Below are 18,822 nucleotides of genomic sequence, written 5' to 3' on the forward strand. Positions count from 1 at the left end.
ACCTGAGGGTGAAGATCCTCCAAGAGGATGGCAAACCGTTAGCGGACATTCTAAATCTAGGCCGCTCTAAAGAATTATCCCAGGCGTGGGCGTCTCATATGGAAGCAGCGCTCCACAGACCGATCAAGACGGAGCAGGTCCACGTAGCGGAGCACGTCAACGTGGTGCGGCCAAAACAACGCCCCGCCGGGAGGGGGAGGCCGCCAGAACGCCGAAAAGAATGAGGATACTGTGGGGGCGTGCCGCATAGAGCACAGGACTGCCCGGCACGCGGGAGAAAATGCGGGTCATGCGGGCGCATGAACCATTTCGCATCAGTGTGCAGGTCATCCAAGCCCAAGCCCGAAGTGCAGGATAAGGATACAGAACCAAGAGGTGAGAGCAACCATCGACACAGGGGCATCGATCGAACTCATGGCGGCAAACGTCTACAGCCAACTGCGAGACAAGCCGACTCTGAAACCAGCCAAGATCAGAGTTTTTGCCTATGGACAAAAAACACCTATACCGTTAATTGGAAGCTTCCAAACGGAGATACAGCACCAGGATAAGAGGACACCGTCAACCATCTACGTCACCAAAGAAGGTAGTGGAATGCTACTCAGCGGCCAAACAGCTGAAGAACTTCATCTAATATCCTTCGCTATGGCAGTATTAGAGGAAGAACTGGACACGATCCTTGAAGAATTCGAAGACGCCTTCAAGGGTATTGGATGTCTCCGTGGAAAGGAAATATCCTTACATATCGACCGGTCCATTCAGCCTGTGGCCCTTCGTCATCGACGAATAGCGTTTCACCTGAGGAAAAAAGTGGAACAAGAACTGGAGACCCTCGAAAAAAACAGGGGATAATTGAGAAGGTCAGTGGGCCCACCCCCTGGGTGTCGCCAATTGTGGTGGCGCGAAAACCCAAACAGCCAGGGCAGGTCCGCATCTGCGTCGACATGCGCCTGCCCAATGCAGCCGTGAAGAGGGAAAGACACCTGACACCCACCATAGATGACATCCTGGGAGAGTTAAATGGAGCGAAATGGTTCTCAAAGATGGACCTGAGGTCAGGATATCATCACCACTTTCTCTACCCATGTAGGACTCCGGCGCTATCGGAGGCTCAACTTTGGGATATCAAGTGCCGCCGAAGTCTTCCAAAATACGATTCGAGAGGTACTGAGCGGGATCACAGGAGTCCTCAACGTCAGCGATGATCTGCTGATATACGCTGACACCGTGGAAGAACATCAGCGGAGGCTCAGAAGCGTGTTACAAAGGATTAAAGACTCAGGCCTTACGCTGCATCGGGAGAAGTGTCAGTTCCTACAGAACACAATCAGCTTCTTTGGATACACCTTCTCCGACAAGGGGGTGGCCTCTGACCCTGAAAAAGTGAGAGACGTGCAAGCAGCCCCAGCGCCGACTAACACGTCCGAGGTTCGGAGCTTCCTCAGGATGGTGAATTTCTGCGGGCGGTTCATCCCAGACCTCTCCAATCTCACCAGACCACTAAGGGAGCTCACAAAATCTACCACCCCCTGGCATTGGGGAAAAGAGCAGGAACTGGCATTTCAGAACGCCAAGGCGGCTCTGTCAGCTAACACGACCCTATCATACTTCGACCCTACCAAGGCAACCAATATAGCGGTGGACGCCAGCCCGTATGGACTAGGGGCGCTACTGACACAGAGCCAAGGTGGCGAAGACTGGGCGCCCATAGCCTACGCAAGCCGGTCACTAACGGAAACAGAACAACGCTATTCTCAAATTGAAAGGGAAGCCATCGCAATTCACTGGGCCTGCAGGCACTTCCATGTGTACATCTATGGACATCCATTCACTGTCTCCACCGATCATAAGCCTCTGCTTCCCTTGTTCCGAGGGTAAGTCTCCAAACCTCCCCCCAGAATCGAGAAGTGGATCCTACAGCTCCAGGAGTATGATAACAAGCTGGAGTTTAAACTAGGCGCAACGAACCCTCTCCAGGCATCCCCGAGCCGCAACCACCCAGGAAAAGGAAGATGCCGAAGAAACTGAGGAGTACGTGAAGATCATCCTGGAGCGATCACGACCACTACCCATGGGTATCGACTTGATTGTGGAAGCGACCCGAGGTGACGAAGTCCTCCAGCTAGTAATAAACGCCATGAGACAAAACGACTGGAAGACACTCCAGACCTCACTAAACCAGAGAACCCCTGAGGCGAAGAGTGCCCTGGAAGCCATCCTCAGGGTGAAAGATGAATTGTCCGTGGACAGTCAAGGATGCCTTCTCAGAGGACCAAGAATTGTAATGCCCGCAAGTTTGACCCAACAGGCAGTTGAACTAGCTCATCATGGCCACCAAGGAATGGTGAAAACAAAAAGCAGGCTCAGAGCAAAAGTGTGGTTCCCGGAGATGGACACCAAGGTTGAACAGCTGGTTAGAGGGTGCCGCTGGTGCCAAGCGGCAGGTCCACCCGAACCTCCACCCCCGGTGATCACTGAAGATAATCCGGCGAACGAGTAAGTGCCGACTTCGGACACCTCCCGGACGGCCGCTATATGCTCGTTGTCATCGACGATCTGACGAGATATCCAGAAGTGGAAATAGTAACATCTCTGACCGCGAAAGAGGTGACTGCTAAATTCGAGAACTTAATTGCCACCCATGGCATTTTTGAACAGGTTAAGACTGACAACGGACCGCCATTTCAGAGCCAAGAGTTTGCCGATTACCTCCAGGAGTGGGGGATCCAACACAAGAAGATCACCCCAGATGGCCTCAAGCCAACGGTGAAGTCGAGAGGTTTATGCGGACCCTCAACAAGGTCATCCGGATTGCTCATGCGGAAGGGACACCACTAGAGAGAGCCATATACACATTCCTGAGGGAATACAGGCTCACGCCCCATCGCACAACTACAGCCGCCCCAGGACCGTCAGCAATGGGCAGAATAGTCCGAGACACCATTCCCCATCACCACACCTGGACCTCAACAGAAGCAAACCCTCAGCAAGCCCTGCGTAACAGGAAACGCTCGAACATCTACGCCAGTTTCAGACGCAGAGCCAGAGAGTCATCCATCTGGGAAAGAGATCGGGTCTACGCGAGAGACCGATACCCCGGAAGCAAGTTCAGGCTCCCGTTTGAGCCCAGACCTTGGACCGTCACCCGCCGGTCGGGCACGATGGTGACCGCTCAACGCAATGGCGAGACTGTCACGCGCAATGTGTCATTCTTCAAGCGAGCCTTCGCCCCATCCGAGGATCAGCAAGGTCAAGACCCGGACAGAGCGACGCCGAGCCCAATGACATCCAACACCAATTCCCCGGCGAGCGTGCAAGGAAGCACAGAGGAGAGAGCAGCGGCAAACACGCCGGCTTATGAGAGACTGAGCGCAGAGAGCCCCCACCCCTTAGGTGACGGGCTGTCCCCAACCCCAGCCCAACAAAACGTTCCTCGGAGAGTTCTGTTCCGAGGCGAGGCCGCCGGCTATGGGTTGAGGAGAAACCCGGCCCCCTCTTCGCAGCTGGCAGACTTTGCTGTGGGCTGAGACTGTGAAACCTGATCATCAGACTGGTAACAGGCCTGCCGGCCATTTTGATTTCTCACATGTCCAGGTGCAGCAAGTGACTCTGTGACAGACTATTCTGTTATTGTTTTCTTTTGATTTAATAAAGGTTGAAAGGAGTGTAATGTTTAAAGACTGCAGACGTGCAGTCTAGTTGTTGCGCACGTAGCTGTGCGCTAACGCGGCCGTGACACGTCACAGCCGCGTGAGCTATAAATAAAGGAGGCGTGGTCACGGAGTTAGTCCGGACCACGCGGAGACCACAAAGCGTGTCCTGGGTCCCATGCTTTACGCGCAGCGGCAGGGGCGCTGCGCAACACATGTCAGGGCCCGACAGGGTCTCCAAAAATCCTTGCATGGAAGCCTCGTGTAGATGAGGTCGCCATTACTTTTATTTTCGTTATTTGTGTGCAGCCAGCTGGGAAGGGCAGTGGTTTTTTTTTATCTTGAAGGTATATGGGTGTAAATCCTTCTAGGTAGACTTATATCAAGCACACGACCTTATTTGAGACTTTGGCTTTCATGGATGTCAGTGGAGGCTTTTGGTTGCAATGTTAGTTGTTGGTCTTGCTTTTTATCCCTAATCTTATCTATCATGCTGCGTGTTGGGCATTTTGCAAATGTGTGAGACCATGGATCAAATAATCCCGGCTCCGTTAAGTTAATCTCACTTTAGAGGATCAACATTTTTATTTCCTTGGATTTTTAAGGATGATACAATATCGTAAATTTTCTTAACACCTTCAGGTGATAAAAGATAGATGTATTATCATTATGAACTTGGGTTCAACAGAGCAGTTACTATGCAATATTAAGCCTAATTGATTTACCATGGTGACCAGAGATAGACAAGGACTCAATTCTGCGTGTCAAATTTCCTCTGACCAGTAGGATTCTTGTTTCCCACCAACAGAATCTCTCTTTTGGTTGAATTCAATGTAAGGTAGTTCATTGATATCTAATAATGAATAGCTAGCATACAGTCTCCAACGTTCACTTTATTGGTTTTGTACAGCAGTTTCTGCTTAGAAATGAAATTAATATAATGAGTATGGTAAGCAGGCAGATATTAAATACAACTAGGGAAAAGGCTGAACCTTGTGGGGCTCCACATGAAACAGAGTAGTGTTTAATGAGACATGGGCAAGGCAAATGTCCTGAGACATCACCCTGCTCTTCTTCCAACCTTTTTTAGTCTCAGTATTAGCATATAATGGTTGACTCCGTAAAAGTCTGTGGACTGATCCCATAAAATCACTGGTTGTCTGCTGTCTTCTTCTAACCACAGACCATTGACAATAGACACAAAGGGGCAGATTTACAAAGAAATGGTGATTCTGCATAGATGCGTCAGTTTGCTTGCGTCACCTCCAAATGTCCTTGCGCCACCTCCAAATGTCCTTGCGCCACCATGGATGCGCTGTATTTATAATACAGTGCTCCATGGCGCAAGGTATTTCAGATGCGTCAGAAAGTCTTTTTTAAGTTTAAGTTTATTAGGAACATATGCGTCAGAAAGTCTGACGTATTTGTTGGAGGATAAGTGACGCATTTTTGGAGTTTGTCACAAAAGTGAAGCAACTCCAGCAATGCGCCAGAAAACATAGGTAGGTCACATGTAAAATGGCCTGCGTCAATCCTGACGCCTGGTCTGAGCAGGCGTAGGGATTTTGAAGGCGTAGAGTGACGCAGTGAAATCTTGTAAATTTCGGTGCGCCAGTTCTACATGGCTTTTTGCATGGGAACGCTTACCTTGCATACTTTATACCTGGCGCAAGTATAATGTGACGCAGGGCTTTACAAAGTGACGCATCTCCCTAGATGCGTCACGTTGTAAATGGGCAGCAACTTTTATGCCACTGCTGCGTCACAAAAGTGGCACAACGGCGACGCAAAAGTGGCACAAGGGGCTTGTAAATCTGCCCCAAAGACTGCTTCTGCACTGCAGCGTGGCCTAAATCTATCCAGTCTTTTATGCAATATACAGCTTCACTCAATGCAAGATTGAATCTTTCTAATCATAGCCTTCTCAAGATATTACCCAGAGAGGGCATGTTAAAAACTGGAAGAGACTATGTTAGATCTGAAGGGTCCATTTGGAGTTTTTTTTAGCAGTGCCAGAATCAATGCTTTCTGATTGATCTACATGTTGTCCTAAATTAATTAATACTATAAGTCATTAGCTCTAAAGGCAACCTATAAGCAATTGACTGTTGACTACCTCTTTAAAGATTCTCTGTGGTGTTATATGTTTAGGAGAGCCCAAGACTTTAGTCTTAGCTATCAGTATCTCAAACTGATCGTCAAAAAGTGGGCCAGTATCTGAAATATGTGTGCTGGGTCTATCATTAGCCACTAGGACAGAACCGAATCTTCTTACTCGGTGACCTGCTGTAGACTGGATCTCCTTATGAATGTGACACTTCACACAACCCATGGGAGTGATCCAAAGAAGTTTGAGCCAGCTTGCAGATTCTGTAATGTACCCACTGTTTTCCATAGTTGGCTCCCTAGGAGGTCAGATCCATCAATCTGGTTAATAATCTCTTTTGTACCAGTGACACACATGTAGGGAGCCTTAGCTATAGGGCTCAACACACCCTTCCACCTTTTCCCCAGCTTTCTCTTTAGTAACTTTTTCCCCATCAAATTCTCAAATTCTGGATAACACTACCCATGACTGTCTTGTCTGACTTGCATGTTGACTAGTTCTGTTGGAATCTGTTGGCTAAGTCTTGTTCCAATTTAGAAAGTAAACTGTCAACGTTTCCTTTATGATCCTCAGGAGTGGGGTCCCACGAATGCAGATTAGTTAGAACAAATTATTCATCAAGTGTCTCCAGGGGTGTGTAGGCTATTATAATTTCTCCGCTGAGCTACTGTGTTGGTTTTGGTGGCTTATTAGAAACTTAATGAGGTGATAATCAGTCCAGCATACTAGGCAACGGTTGCCTTGATCACCTATTCCTCACTGACCAGCATTAAATCTAGCATACAGCTCCTAACTTATGTAGAGTCCATAAGTCTTTGAGCAACAAGTCCCTCTAAAACGTTTTTTATTCTAATTACTGTTACTGTCAACCTCAGCTAGAGAGACCGACTCATTGGCATCTCCTATTCAGCGTTTGCCAGGGGGTGCTGCTTTGGGTGGTGCCAGCGGTACCTCTAGTGACCATATGTAAACTGATAGACCTGGATAGGCACCATGTGGTGGTTGATAGTAGGCTGGATGGTGCACCGATCAGGTTAGTTGTGCTTTATGCTCCTAACACTGGTCAATCACAATTCCTAGACAGCCTAGCTCCCACAATGGTACAGGATTTAAATGCACAGAGTATATGGGGGGGGGATAATTTAACTTCATACATTACACTGCTATGGATAGATCGACCCCTCCATTGCACACACAGGTCATGCCCGATGACACATTCTGAGAGACTTTGGGGACACACATTACCCAATAATTTGAGGACAACAACGGAACAGCAGCTGACACCAGGATGAAGTAGAACACCTTTAAGGTGGTCATACGGGCCTGTGCATCAAGACATAGTTCGGTGTGAAGCTTACCCAGCCATGGGCAATCATAGACAAGAAGAACCCCATACTCCAGGCAAGGTGCAGACGGGAGAGAGCAAGGCACATTTGGATGAACTTAGAGCCAACCACAGCTATCTAGTGGCAAGGCCTGGGAAGTTACACTACGCAGAATGCATAGCCAAACAGCATGCAGAGTGAGACACAGCATGGATAATACTGGCTTGGATGCTACCCTCAGAGGTGGACAGACCACAACTGAATGCCATCCGAGCCCAGACTGGAGATATTTTCAATGCGCAGGCTGATATTATTACAGTATCTTTTGACTATTCCAGCTACCTGCATGACCCAGTGAAGCTTCGCCCCTATCGCCCACTCTCTCTTCTCAATATGGAATGCAAGTTCCTTGGGGAGATAATCTCCAATTGGCTACTGTGCCTTCCTACGTTGGTACACCATGGTTTACATGTTTCTCAATCTGAGACGCTTTTTCTGTCTTTTGGAAGAGCACCCTCCCACGACATCCCCATACGTGGGACTCTCCTTAGACATTGAAAAAGCCTTCAACACACTGGACTGACTTTTTCTTCAGTGAGTATTACTTACAATAGGCATAGTACCTGAGATGCTAAGTTGGATCAATGTCCTATACCCAGAACCAGTTGCATGAGCGCACACAGGCAGAGACATCTCTGTGAACTTTCAGGTGAGCAAGGACACCAGAAGAACTGACCACTCTCACCAACCCTATTTGCCCTAGCAATGGAACCATTTGCGGGACTGTTCCAACAATGGGGCCCATACTGGGGATACCAAATGGTGATACATGGGAGGCAATTTTGCTTTACGCAGGTGATGCCCTAATCTATCTCAGGGACGTTCATAGAGACATACCCCGAGTGATGGAAATGCTGGAAGAGGTTGGAGTGGTCTCTAGCTTTAGACTGAACTGGACTAAATCCCGACTTTTCTTTCAACTAGAATGGGAGGGACATCAGCACCTGTGGTTACCATGGCAATATGATCCTTTCCGGTATCTGGGGGCCAATGTTTACCATTCGGATGACGAGTCGACCTGGTGCAGGCTAGCTGGGGGCAGTGATGAATAGTGTGCATAGCCCATTGTCATTCTGGAAGTCTTTTCTGCTCTCCCCAATGTGTAGAGTTGCAATGGCGAAAATGCTAATACTAACCTGGTTGCTCTTCCACTTTACCAGTGCTTCTGATACCCCTCGCCTGGTGTTTCTTTCTGATCTCAACACCATCCTTTCCGGGGTGTGATCTGGGGTAAGGGTAGAATGCGAGTGGCTATCCACAAATTGTATGCTACATCGGTGAAAGAAGGGGCTTAGGGCTCCACATTACAAGCTGTGTGTGGTGGCACAGTTCCAGTGCCCCATGTGCTGGCGGTAAAACTCTCCATACCCTCAGTGGTCAATGCTTATGCAAGCCAGTGTCGGTCGCTTAAACTAAAGTAGCTTATGGACCTCCAAAGAGAGGCTCCGAATGCAGGATGGCTCGTCTAAGTGGTCAAACATTGTTGCTGCGTGTATGTACACCAAAGGCTCTATCCCACACCATATGCTCTATCCATACCCACTCCCTGCATTCGTAGAGTGGCAGCCTGGCACAATAGAAGACCGTAGACGGAGGCAGATATTATTAAGATAGGTGACTTTTATGAACACAAACCTATGCTAACCTTTGAGGATCTCAGGGAGCGTTACGAGCCTTATGAGGGCCAGTTCTTGACCCATAATGCCCTGATGGCTGTGATAAGGGCCTTGACTGCACGGAACCATGATTTCTTTAACCGTGTGATTGTTACTGGAGCATGGAGCAGGTAGGTGAGTAATTACATTACTCTACAAGGAGTTGCTGGAATTCTGTAGCCTGACCCTAAACACCCTGAGATAAATGGGCTCTCTTGCTCAGGCAGGAGTTTATGGATAGGCAATATTCCCTTGCTCGGTTCAGAGTGTCTCCAGGAACCCACGACTGAAAAACATGCAGTTCAACTTCCTACATTAAACATATCTGACCGTCACATGGTTACACCGTATCTTCGCAGGAATAGTCTCGCTGTGGCCTCGGTGTATATGCCCAGAGGCAGATTTTTACCATTTGGTGTGGGCCTGCCCGGAGATTGAATGGTATTGGACGACAACAGTGATTACACAGATGGACATAATGGACCAACTTCTACAGGTAGACCCCTTACCCTTCCTACTGCGGCTGTCTTCCCATACACGAGGAACAAATACATCACAAAGTTTTTGGACTTGCATTGCATTCATTCTGCTGAAGCACTATATAGGGATGGCGTGGAAGTCTGCATGGGCTCCTGAACTGTCCCTGTGGCTTAGGGATCATAGGGATCTTCTTAAATGTGCACCCACTGAGATGCAAACTGCGCTGGTGCCTGAATGAAATGCTTGGGATACATACCCAGACAAACTAAGGGCAAAGACAGATGAACGATCACCCTGAGGTATGGCCATATTGGTTGATGGCCTGCCTTATGCAGCCATTGGGGGTGGAGAGATGAACTCCCCTGTTGACTATAGACGATACACTGACTATACACCTGGTTTAGCCTTTGCAACACTGTGCCACCCACCACCTCCACACATTGTCTACAATGACACCTTCCTCAGCAAGCACAGAGGGATGGACGGGTCCCTCTTTCCCCCCCACTCTAAACTTAGATGACATTAGACATGGCAACCCCCTACATGGCACCAAAGGGTGGATTGTACATAATAGGCACTAATCGTTATGCCTCTATTGAGCGATGGAGAACTGTTGTTTCATTACTATGAAAATCTGTAGTAGTTCTTATGAGTATGAGGCACAGATGGCTCCATCTGACTACCGAAGAAGCATACAGGACCTGGACACTGGAACGATCGATTGTGCGTATCAAGAAGTCTGAGACACTCGGATACCTACGGAGTCCTTTGACACTGAAACTTATACTGTCCAATTGTTCTTGTTCCTCAATGAACCCAATTACACTATTTAATGTATAAGTTGATATGTGTTGTAAAATGCAATAAAGAAGTACAGAAGAAAGAAATGACAGTCACTGTCTTCTGTCCAAATGTTAACGAACCCATATTTGCTGTAGACAGGCGATGGTCAATACACATTATGGAAATGCTCTGCAATAATGGCTGAAATGCTGTTTTAAATGAGCATGCTCTCCGTCTCTCCTTCTTGGAGGAGCTTGAAGGCTTTTGTAATCATTCCTACTTGGGATTCTGTGTAATGCAGATACTGGTACATCCAGTTCCCTTCTTCTATGCTAATACATTATTTGGAAGGAGCAGGAAAAATGTCCATATATGGTAATGTTGTCTGCACTACAGTCTCACCTGAAATGTTTTAATCCATGGTTGGCATGAGTGTAACAGCCTTAGACTTAACTGCCAAGCTTTCACCTGCTTAAGGCACAGGTATATTAACCACACACTCACCTGTCATGCTTCATTCACCAGAAGGTGCAGGTGTGTTTACCACAGACTCACCTGTCTAGCTTTGACTTGCGGAAAGCACAGGTGTAGTAATCCATGGGTTTGTTTGGGACCCGCTCGTACATGGGATTGGGGATGTACAGCTTCTTCAGAAATTCATCTGATGTGTTTCTGTCAGGATTGGGTTGAGCCTTACAAGACAAAAGATAGTATTAAACCAGTATTTCAGATAAGATTGACACAAAAACCTCAAAATGGCATTGCAATTTCTAAAACTGGATTATACTTCCACAAGAATATGAGGTTGAATTTTCACTGGTGGATTGATTCTGGGGATTAAGGGCCATATGTATCAACAAACCCTTTTGCGATTCCTAAATAGCGATTTTTAAGGAATCGCTATTTAGGAATCGCAAAATGGTATGTATGAAGAAATTTGCTTTTTTCTAGCGATTCCTTAATCTTCCTTATTTGCGAATTCGCATTTTGCAAATTCGCAATTAAGGAATAATTTCCAATGCATTCCTATGGACCAGGAGGCCCATAGGAATGATTGTGAAATAATTTTCAAATTGCGAATTCGCAATTTGCTAATCGCAATTTGAGAATTATTTCAAGGGTCCAGGGGTGTCTCAAAGACACCCTGCTGCACCCCTGAAATGTACATGAGTGTGCATATGGCGGACATACATGCCCTATGGGCATGTGTGTGCATCACTTGCCACCTTCAAAAATGCCAAACTGTGCATTTTGTGAAGAATTCGCAAGTTACCATCAACTACGAGTTGGTGGTAATTTGCGAATTCTTAACCATAATTCGCAGCCCAAAAATGCTACATACATAGCATTTGAAGGATCGCAAACTTGCGATTCCTTAAATGTTATGGCAAAATAAGGAATCGCAAATCTTTGCTATTCCTTATTTTGCGAATATTTCATACATACCAAAACATGTAAAAAGGCCTTTTGCGATTCGCAAAGGCCGAAATTCTGCGAATTTCGGCCTCTGCGATTCGCAAAAGGCTTGATACATATGGCCCTAAGCTCTTAATAAAGGACTGTAGTGGGCTGCTTGGTGTTACAAGATTATCAAGAGGAAAGTTTTGTTCTTACTACAGAAGTGAAGTTACTGCCACCAGCCATGTGAACTGAACGGCCACATGACTTAAATTGAGCCATGGAAGTTGTCTAGCATTTCGTAGGAGGCTATGGACTTAATCAGCACAAATCCATACACGAGATAAGTGAAGAGCAACTCCTCCATTAACGTTGCTGTAACCCCGACTGTCCTCTCTTAGGTTTGGGTCTCTCATAAAGAGCCTGTCATTTACCTTAGCCCAAACCCCTTGGAAGGTTGACCATCTGAAGCATTTCTGGGGACCTGGAATGTTCTCACTGGTGAACAAAAGGCCAGTCATACAATACAGTCTGTTCAAAGGAAGCCCTTCTACAGGAGTCCGAATCTTACTACAAAGGAGAGGGGCTCAATCAAAAATACTACCAGCAAACCAATCTAATTCAATAAATCTTTATTCGATCTTAAACAAAGATCATAAAAGCACATCATAAAATCATACAGTAAGATAAATACATAAGTTCAAATCACACTATGCAAGTCTCAGTGCAACAATATGCTAGTCTCAGTGAAACACAATAAATAAATAAGAATGTTAATACAGTATCAATTAATCAGATACAAATAATATAAAACATGATTATAACAACAAAGATACTCCGTTACATCCCCTCAATTGTTTTTCTACTGCGATTGGCCAATTTAAGAAAGCAACAAACGGTATAAAAATATCTGGACTATTCAACATTTGGAGATAGGTTGGAGCAGCCCTACATTTCTGAAAAGTTCATTTGTTCAGTATTGGTTTAAGACATGTCTGAAAATAGCGCTGATAGAAGCCACAAAAAACATAAAATGTAGCAAAGACAGTTCCGCCTTGCCATTACAGGGACAAGGAGGGAGTTCCTTACTCCATACACCTTCCAAATCGTAAAAGCATACTAGACGCCAAAACAACCCCACCGTGAATCTAAATAGAAGTGATCTCTCTCATCAAGTTAGATCTAACTCAAGATACAAAACAATGTCGCCCATAGCAAACATAGAATAATACCGGCAAACAGTATGTTTAGTGACAATCTCCTGTAACCGCAGAGAGGAAGTGTGTTCTGCAAAGCTCTGCTTAACCACTTTAGTTGTGGCTTTATTAATCATGCCAGGGGTACTAAACAGTTCTTGAAGGCCAATATCAACTAGAGATTGACACACTTAACTCAACCAAGGTATAAAAAGTCCCCCATCCATGTTCAGGCAATCACCAATAACGGTCCTATTAAAACAGGCCACCTTATTGCTCCAGACATTAACCCACAGTTTCAGGGGGACCAATCTAATGCTATCCTGTATGTACTCTAGATTCAGTTCAGAGTGCAGAATACAATTTGGACTTGAGGTTGGAAGGTTCCGCAATTTCCTGCATATTCTATTTTGTTCCACCTGAACTGGGGTCGCGTTGAGAACTCCCCAAACCCCAGCTCCATAAATAGTGGTGGGAACACATTGAATACTGTAAATTCTAAGAAAATGGGAAATCTCTCCGAGCCAAATTAAAAAGTGAATCCACTGCCCTCACACATTTCCGCCGCGTGGTGTTTACTTGTGACTGCCATGAATTACTAGCATCAAATACCAGTCCTAAATAGCTGAAGCTTGTAATTGCTGTCAGCTGCTTTCCGTCTAGGTTTAGTGCAGAAAGGGCTTTCTTTCCAGGGCCACATGCCATAATATGAGATTTCTCATAATTAGTTCTCATATCTAATGTATTCATAAAAGACACAAATGATTCAACCAAACTGCAATGGGCAAGCGGTGTTCTGGCCATTAACACTGCGTCGTTGGCATATAACAGAGCCGGAACAGCTAAGTTTGCGATTTTTGGCACATCCTTAGTTAAATCAGTTAACAACACACCCTAATCATTAATATACAGGATAAAAAGCAATGGTTCTTAACCACACCCTCGGGTCACGCCACTGGCTAGAGGAAAGGAATCCGAAAGTTCTCCTTATTAACCGTATCGTACCTTAGCACTCAGATTTTCATGAAGACCATACAGAAAATTAACCAATGCAATGTCTACTCCTATTTTAATTAACATCAACGATAATTTAGCTCTATTGATGCAATCAAAGGCGGTAAAAAGGTCCATAAAGGCAAGGTACAGTGGACAGGGCCTGGCGACAGTGTACTTACTTACTATCAGATGTAAGTGCAGGCACCGGTCCACCGTACCCAGCCCCGGACGAAACCCATATTGATATACAGATAAAATGTTATTGTCTATGGCCCATGCCTGCAAACGCTTAAAAATAACCCTCCCCAATATCTTTACAGAACTGTCCACCAAGGAAATGGGCCTATAGCATTTAGATGATTCCCTGTCTCCTTTTTAGGTCTCGCCTAGCGATGCAGCGTCATGCGCCGCAAGTGTAGGCAAGATCTATTTTTGCCTACTTGCTTAGCGATGCAGGACAGGATAGGTGCAGGCGCTTAAAAGATATCAGCTGTGCAAGCGTACGGCTCGGCTCGCGGCGTTATCACAACGCCTGCTCGCACCATACGCGTGCACAAGGTGCCCGGACATGCCATGTTCACGCTCACGAGGTCTCTTTCAGACAGACAATGTGCAATGTGCACGCTCATGGCGTGTCCTTCAGCGTGCGCCTTACAGACATGGGTCCGCTAACAGAATGGGCACCGGCAATGCACTTAGCCAAGCTCTTACTCACCGGCTCGGTCTGCAGGTTCCCTGGCCATCTCTTGGCACGCCGCGGGGCTCTCCTCACCACTCGGGAGCCCCTGCAGTCTGCCTCGCTCTTCGTTTGGTCCCTCTGATGGTGCCGGGACTTCAGCATGGAGATCCCTGGCCGTCTCTTGGCACGCCGCAGGGCTCTCCTCACCACTCGGGAGCCCCTGCAGTCTGCCTCGCTCTTCACCTGGTCCCTCTGATGGGGCCAGGACTTCAGCATGGAGCCTGCAGGGGTCTGGCATCCTCACCCCCGGACAGGCGATGTGCACGTGTACGGCTCCTGACGGCGTTTCTGCAGAACATGCGCATGGTGTGCTTTCACTTTTTTTACTCATTGCTAATAATTTCTGCACTTTTGCGCATGCGCCAAATATGTAACCTCCCTTATCCCCCGTGCCAGACCAGCTGACACAAAACAGTAAACTAATCAGCTATATGTCCCAGTGATCGGTGTGTAGCAGAACACTTTAGTGTTTGGGTGTTTCTCCCTCCAGAGATCCCGCAAGTTCATACTCTGCATCAGATCTCTCAAGTGCCTTGTCATCAGCGGCTTCACGTTTCCATGCGGTGGGTCCAGATCCAATATCCTGTCTAGGACACAGTTACGTCTCTCGCCAACACTACGTCTGCTGCAAGGTTTGCCGTGATAGTGGGCGCCACCCACCATAGAAAGTCTTGTTTGTTAGAGTATTTGTAATCCAAACAGTAGAATTGAGTAGCATGCCGAGCACTAGGTTAGGTGTGAATTTGTATACATGTCCTTCTCAGGGCTTCTTCCTACAACATCAACATGTGCTCTTGTGCAGTAAATTACATAAACCATTTCAGTCTGCACGTTTGCTCGCCGGATGTTTGTAATTTTTTTTCTACCTACCTAAACGCTCGCTCAAATGCACTATGTGGTAACTGTCCACTCTATCAAGTTATGCGTGGTGCCAGAGCACAGTCAGCAATGTATCTTTTTATTTAGCCTCACACACAGGACGAGGGGTTTGAAAGATTATTTCAAACAACGCAGGTCTTGAAGTCCCCTCTGAACGGAAGGCCGCGCGCCTCTTGGGGCTCAGAGTGCGCACGCTCCGCACCAGTCTTATCTTTGCGGGCATCCCTGGATATTACAGGGCGCTGACTGTGTGTGGCTGGAATGTCTCGTGATTGGGCAAATTGGCGAACACTGCTATTAGCTGACATCAGAGCACATTAATCTTTTGTTCTACTGCAGGTCCGGCAGCACTTTAGCGTGCTTCACCTAGTCATTATTACAGCTGTAGCCCTAGAGGTTAATAAATGTTTCAAAGCATGCAAAACAAGGTAATGGAATGCAAATTCTGTAATACATCCGTACATTTATTTTCTAATAGAGGTAATGATGAAGTGCTCCACCCAGGAAAGGCAGCAGAAAGGGACTCATAGGCAAACAGAGAAATTGAACTTGAGGTGAAGTAAATCTTTTTCCGCAAAGACCGGCGTACAAGATACACCCAGACAGTCTTTTTTTACCACTAGCCTTAATAATTACCCATGCAGCGTCTGATGCTTTAAAGTGCTTAGGTCAGTAGATGTTGCATGAGAAGTGCTTGCAGTTAACCACCCGCTTTGCTTAAGAACATTGGTGCCCTACTTGCTCTTTTCCAACCTAGTGATGTGGATTTTCAGAAGGAATGCCGGCCACTCCCGAATTTAGAAGGATGCAGCCTTAAAAAAGACAGTAGAGCATTTTGATGACCTTAAAGACAGTTGGCCTGATTCACAAAGGTACGCTTACACCAGTAGCATAACACAACAAGCATTTGCAATGCAATAGGTCTCGCAGTTACGCAAGTTTAAGCTATTGGATTTGTAAATGACAATGCCTTTTTATGATTTTAAAATGAAAACAGAAATAAAAGGCATTGTTATTTGCAATGTAAATAGCTCAAACTCGCGTAACTGCGAGACCTATTGCATTGCAAATGCTTGTTTAAAAATAGGTATAATAGTAGACCCGGCCCAAGATTCTGGGATCTTATGACACAGAGAGTTATTAAAAATATTCATAAAGATGGGTCCCCAGAGATCAATGTTACATTTAAAACCAGCAATCACCTGTCGAAGCGAAGCCTTGAGAGGTAAAGACCCTAAGATTCTATACAGCACACTAGTCAAGGCTTACAGACTTATATTTAACATTAAACTACTCCTCAGTGGCACAGATCTGGTTGGAATTCAGTCTTAATGAAACAGTCCCTGGCAAGACATAGTGCATTCATTGTGAGCTGGCATAAGATCAGGTACACAGCTCCAAACACCCTAAATCACCTTTTATGGCCAGAGCTGCAGCATCGGAGCATACCATATGCCAGAAACTTTCTCCAGGTATCCTTTGTAAACACTGGATTGTCTCAGGCCTGGAATATCCCAACCAGTCATGCCATTTTCAAAACAACTTGTTTGGAAATCAATAAAAAGCCTCTCACTGGTAGAAGACAAAGCCACATTCTCAGCCCGCACTCACGCCTGGGAGACGATCAAGGAATACCGATCGCTTACCCATCAAAAATACTTCAGCCTGGGTTACCCAAGAAACATAAAAGAAAAGTTCTTAAAACATCGCTTGGAGATATTCCCTTGAAGTCCGCATCTCCCACCATGGCAAAGGGAATAATTCTCAAACTGCTGTTGACTATGCGGCTCAGCCACTAAAGACCTGCAGCACCTGTGCTGCATCTGCAGCAAACTGAAAGATGAACGGATCCGACTGCTCAAAACTCAACTTAACTTAAGAGGAATCCGCACACGGGAGGCAGGCAGTGCTAGTCTGCTTCAATGCAGAGGATCCGCAGCTCACCTGCAGGCTTGTAAAATTCCTCACACTGGCAGAAAAGAAAATAGCAAACACACTACCATTAGCGTCCACAGCTGCTACGGAAGCAAGCAACCTCAAATCTGCAATCTACAACTGGGTTTGCAACCACCACACTTTATACCCCGTGATCTGGCCACTAACTCTAAACCCCTCCACGGACAGGTCAATAGGACACTCACTACTTCCTCTCAGGAATGCACCACACTTTTGCACCTTCTGTTATACAAAGAAGAGTCGGAACATTGACAAATCGGCTCCCTTGTAATGCAACTGCTGCTCAATATGCTTTTATTTCATGTGTGGTTTTATGTGTTTTATGCATTTATTTCTTACTTTTGTTTACTTGGCTGTATTGCACTGGTTTTAACGAACTATGCAAACATAAAATACTTACTTGCTTACTACAAAGGAGACGGCATTTACACACCATGAGGACCAGTAATTTTCTACCTACTGAACTAAGCCTTGAACTTCGCAGTAAATAAAAATTAGTAAGTGTAATATCAATAGATCGTTCTGTGTGCACAGAAGCAAAGGCCTTGCCTAGTCACACTGTGGCAAAATCCTATCTGTCTATTTCTGTTGTTGGGAGGAGAATGTGTGCCCTAATTCTGATTTTCCTTTTGATTTCTTTGCTCATGCTTCTGAAACGTTTTTTGTAAAACAAGTTATCCAGTACGATTAGTTAGGCAGTATTATGCCACAAGATAGGAAATCTTATATCCTAAAATACAGGAAAAGGCTACCTAAGAAGCTAATAATCTAGTTGCCGGCTCCCCTCGACAAGCTCAGTGGGGGATGTATGATGTTAAAACGCATACTTTTACATTGCATACCATTACAACGCGATTTTTACAACGAATGCCTTTACAATGCATGTCATTACATAGCAGATGCTATTACAACGCATGCCATTACAACGTAAGTATAGGTAAGTATATAATTTTTTTTTAAATTGTAAGTAATAATTGTTTCATTAATTTAATTTATTTAAAGTAGTTTTTTAAAAAACGGAACCCTTAAAATACCCCTGTACCCCATAACCCGAACCTAGCCCTTAACCCTAAAAATACCCCTGTACCCCAAAACCCACACCTAGCCCTGAACCCTAAAAATACCCCTGTACCCCAAAACGCAAACCTAGCCCTGAACCCTAAAAATACCCCTGTACCCCAAAACCCAAACCTAGCCCTGAGCCCTAAAAATACCCCTGTACCCCAAAACCCAAACCTAGCCCTGAACCCTAAAAAAACCCGGTACCCCATAACCCAAACCTAGCCCTGAACCCTAAAAATACCCCTGTACCCCAAAACCCAAACCTAGCCCTGAACCCTAAAAACACCCCTGTACCCCAAAACCCAAACCTAGCCCTGAACCCTAAAAATACTCCTGTACCCCAAAACCCAAACCTAGCCCTGAACCCTAAAAATACCCCTGTACCTCAAAACCCAAACCTAGCCCTGAACCCTAAAAATACCCCTGTACCCCATAACCCAAACCTAGCCCTGAACCCTAAAAATACCCCTATACCCCAATACCCAAACCTAGCCCTGAACCCTAAAAATACCCCTGTACCCCAAAACGCAAACCTA

General features: G+C 45.9%; 1 protein-coding gene across 1 annotated transcript in view; it reads right to left on the reverse strand.

The window, feature by feature from the left end:
- ANO7 (anoctamin 7) overlaps window positions 1-18,822 on the reverse strand; it is a 257,551-nt gene that overhangs the window by 136,801 nt on the left and 101,928 nt on the right. Inside the window, exon 5 of the mRNA XM_086921911.1 lies at window positions 10,616-10,752. Coding sequence (XP_086778037.1) covers window positions 10,616-10,752 — 137 coding nt within the window. The remainder of the gene's footprint in view (window positions 1-10,615; window positions 10,753-18,822) is intronic.

Source organism: Lissotriton vulgaris, chromosome 5 (assembly GCF_964263255.1).
Source record: "Lissotriton vulgaris chromosome 5, aLisVul1.2, whole genome shotgun sequence".
NCBI lineage: Eukaryota > Metazoa > Chordata > Amphibia > Caudata > Salamandridae > Lissotriton > Lissotriton vulgaris.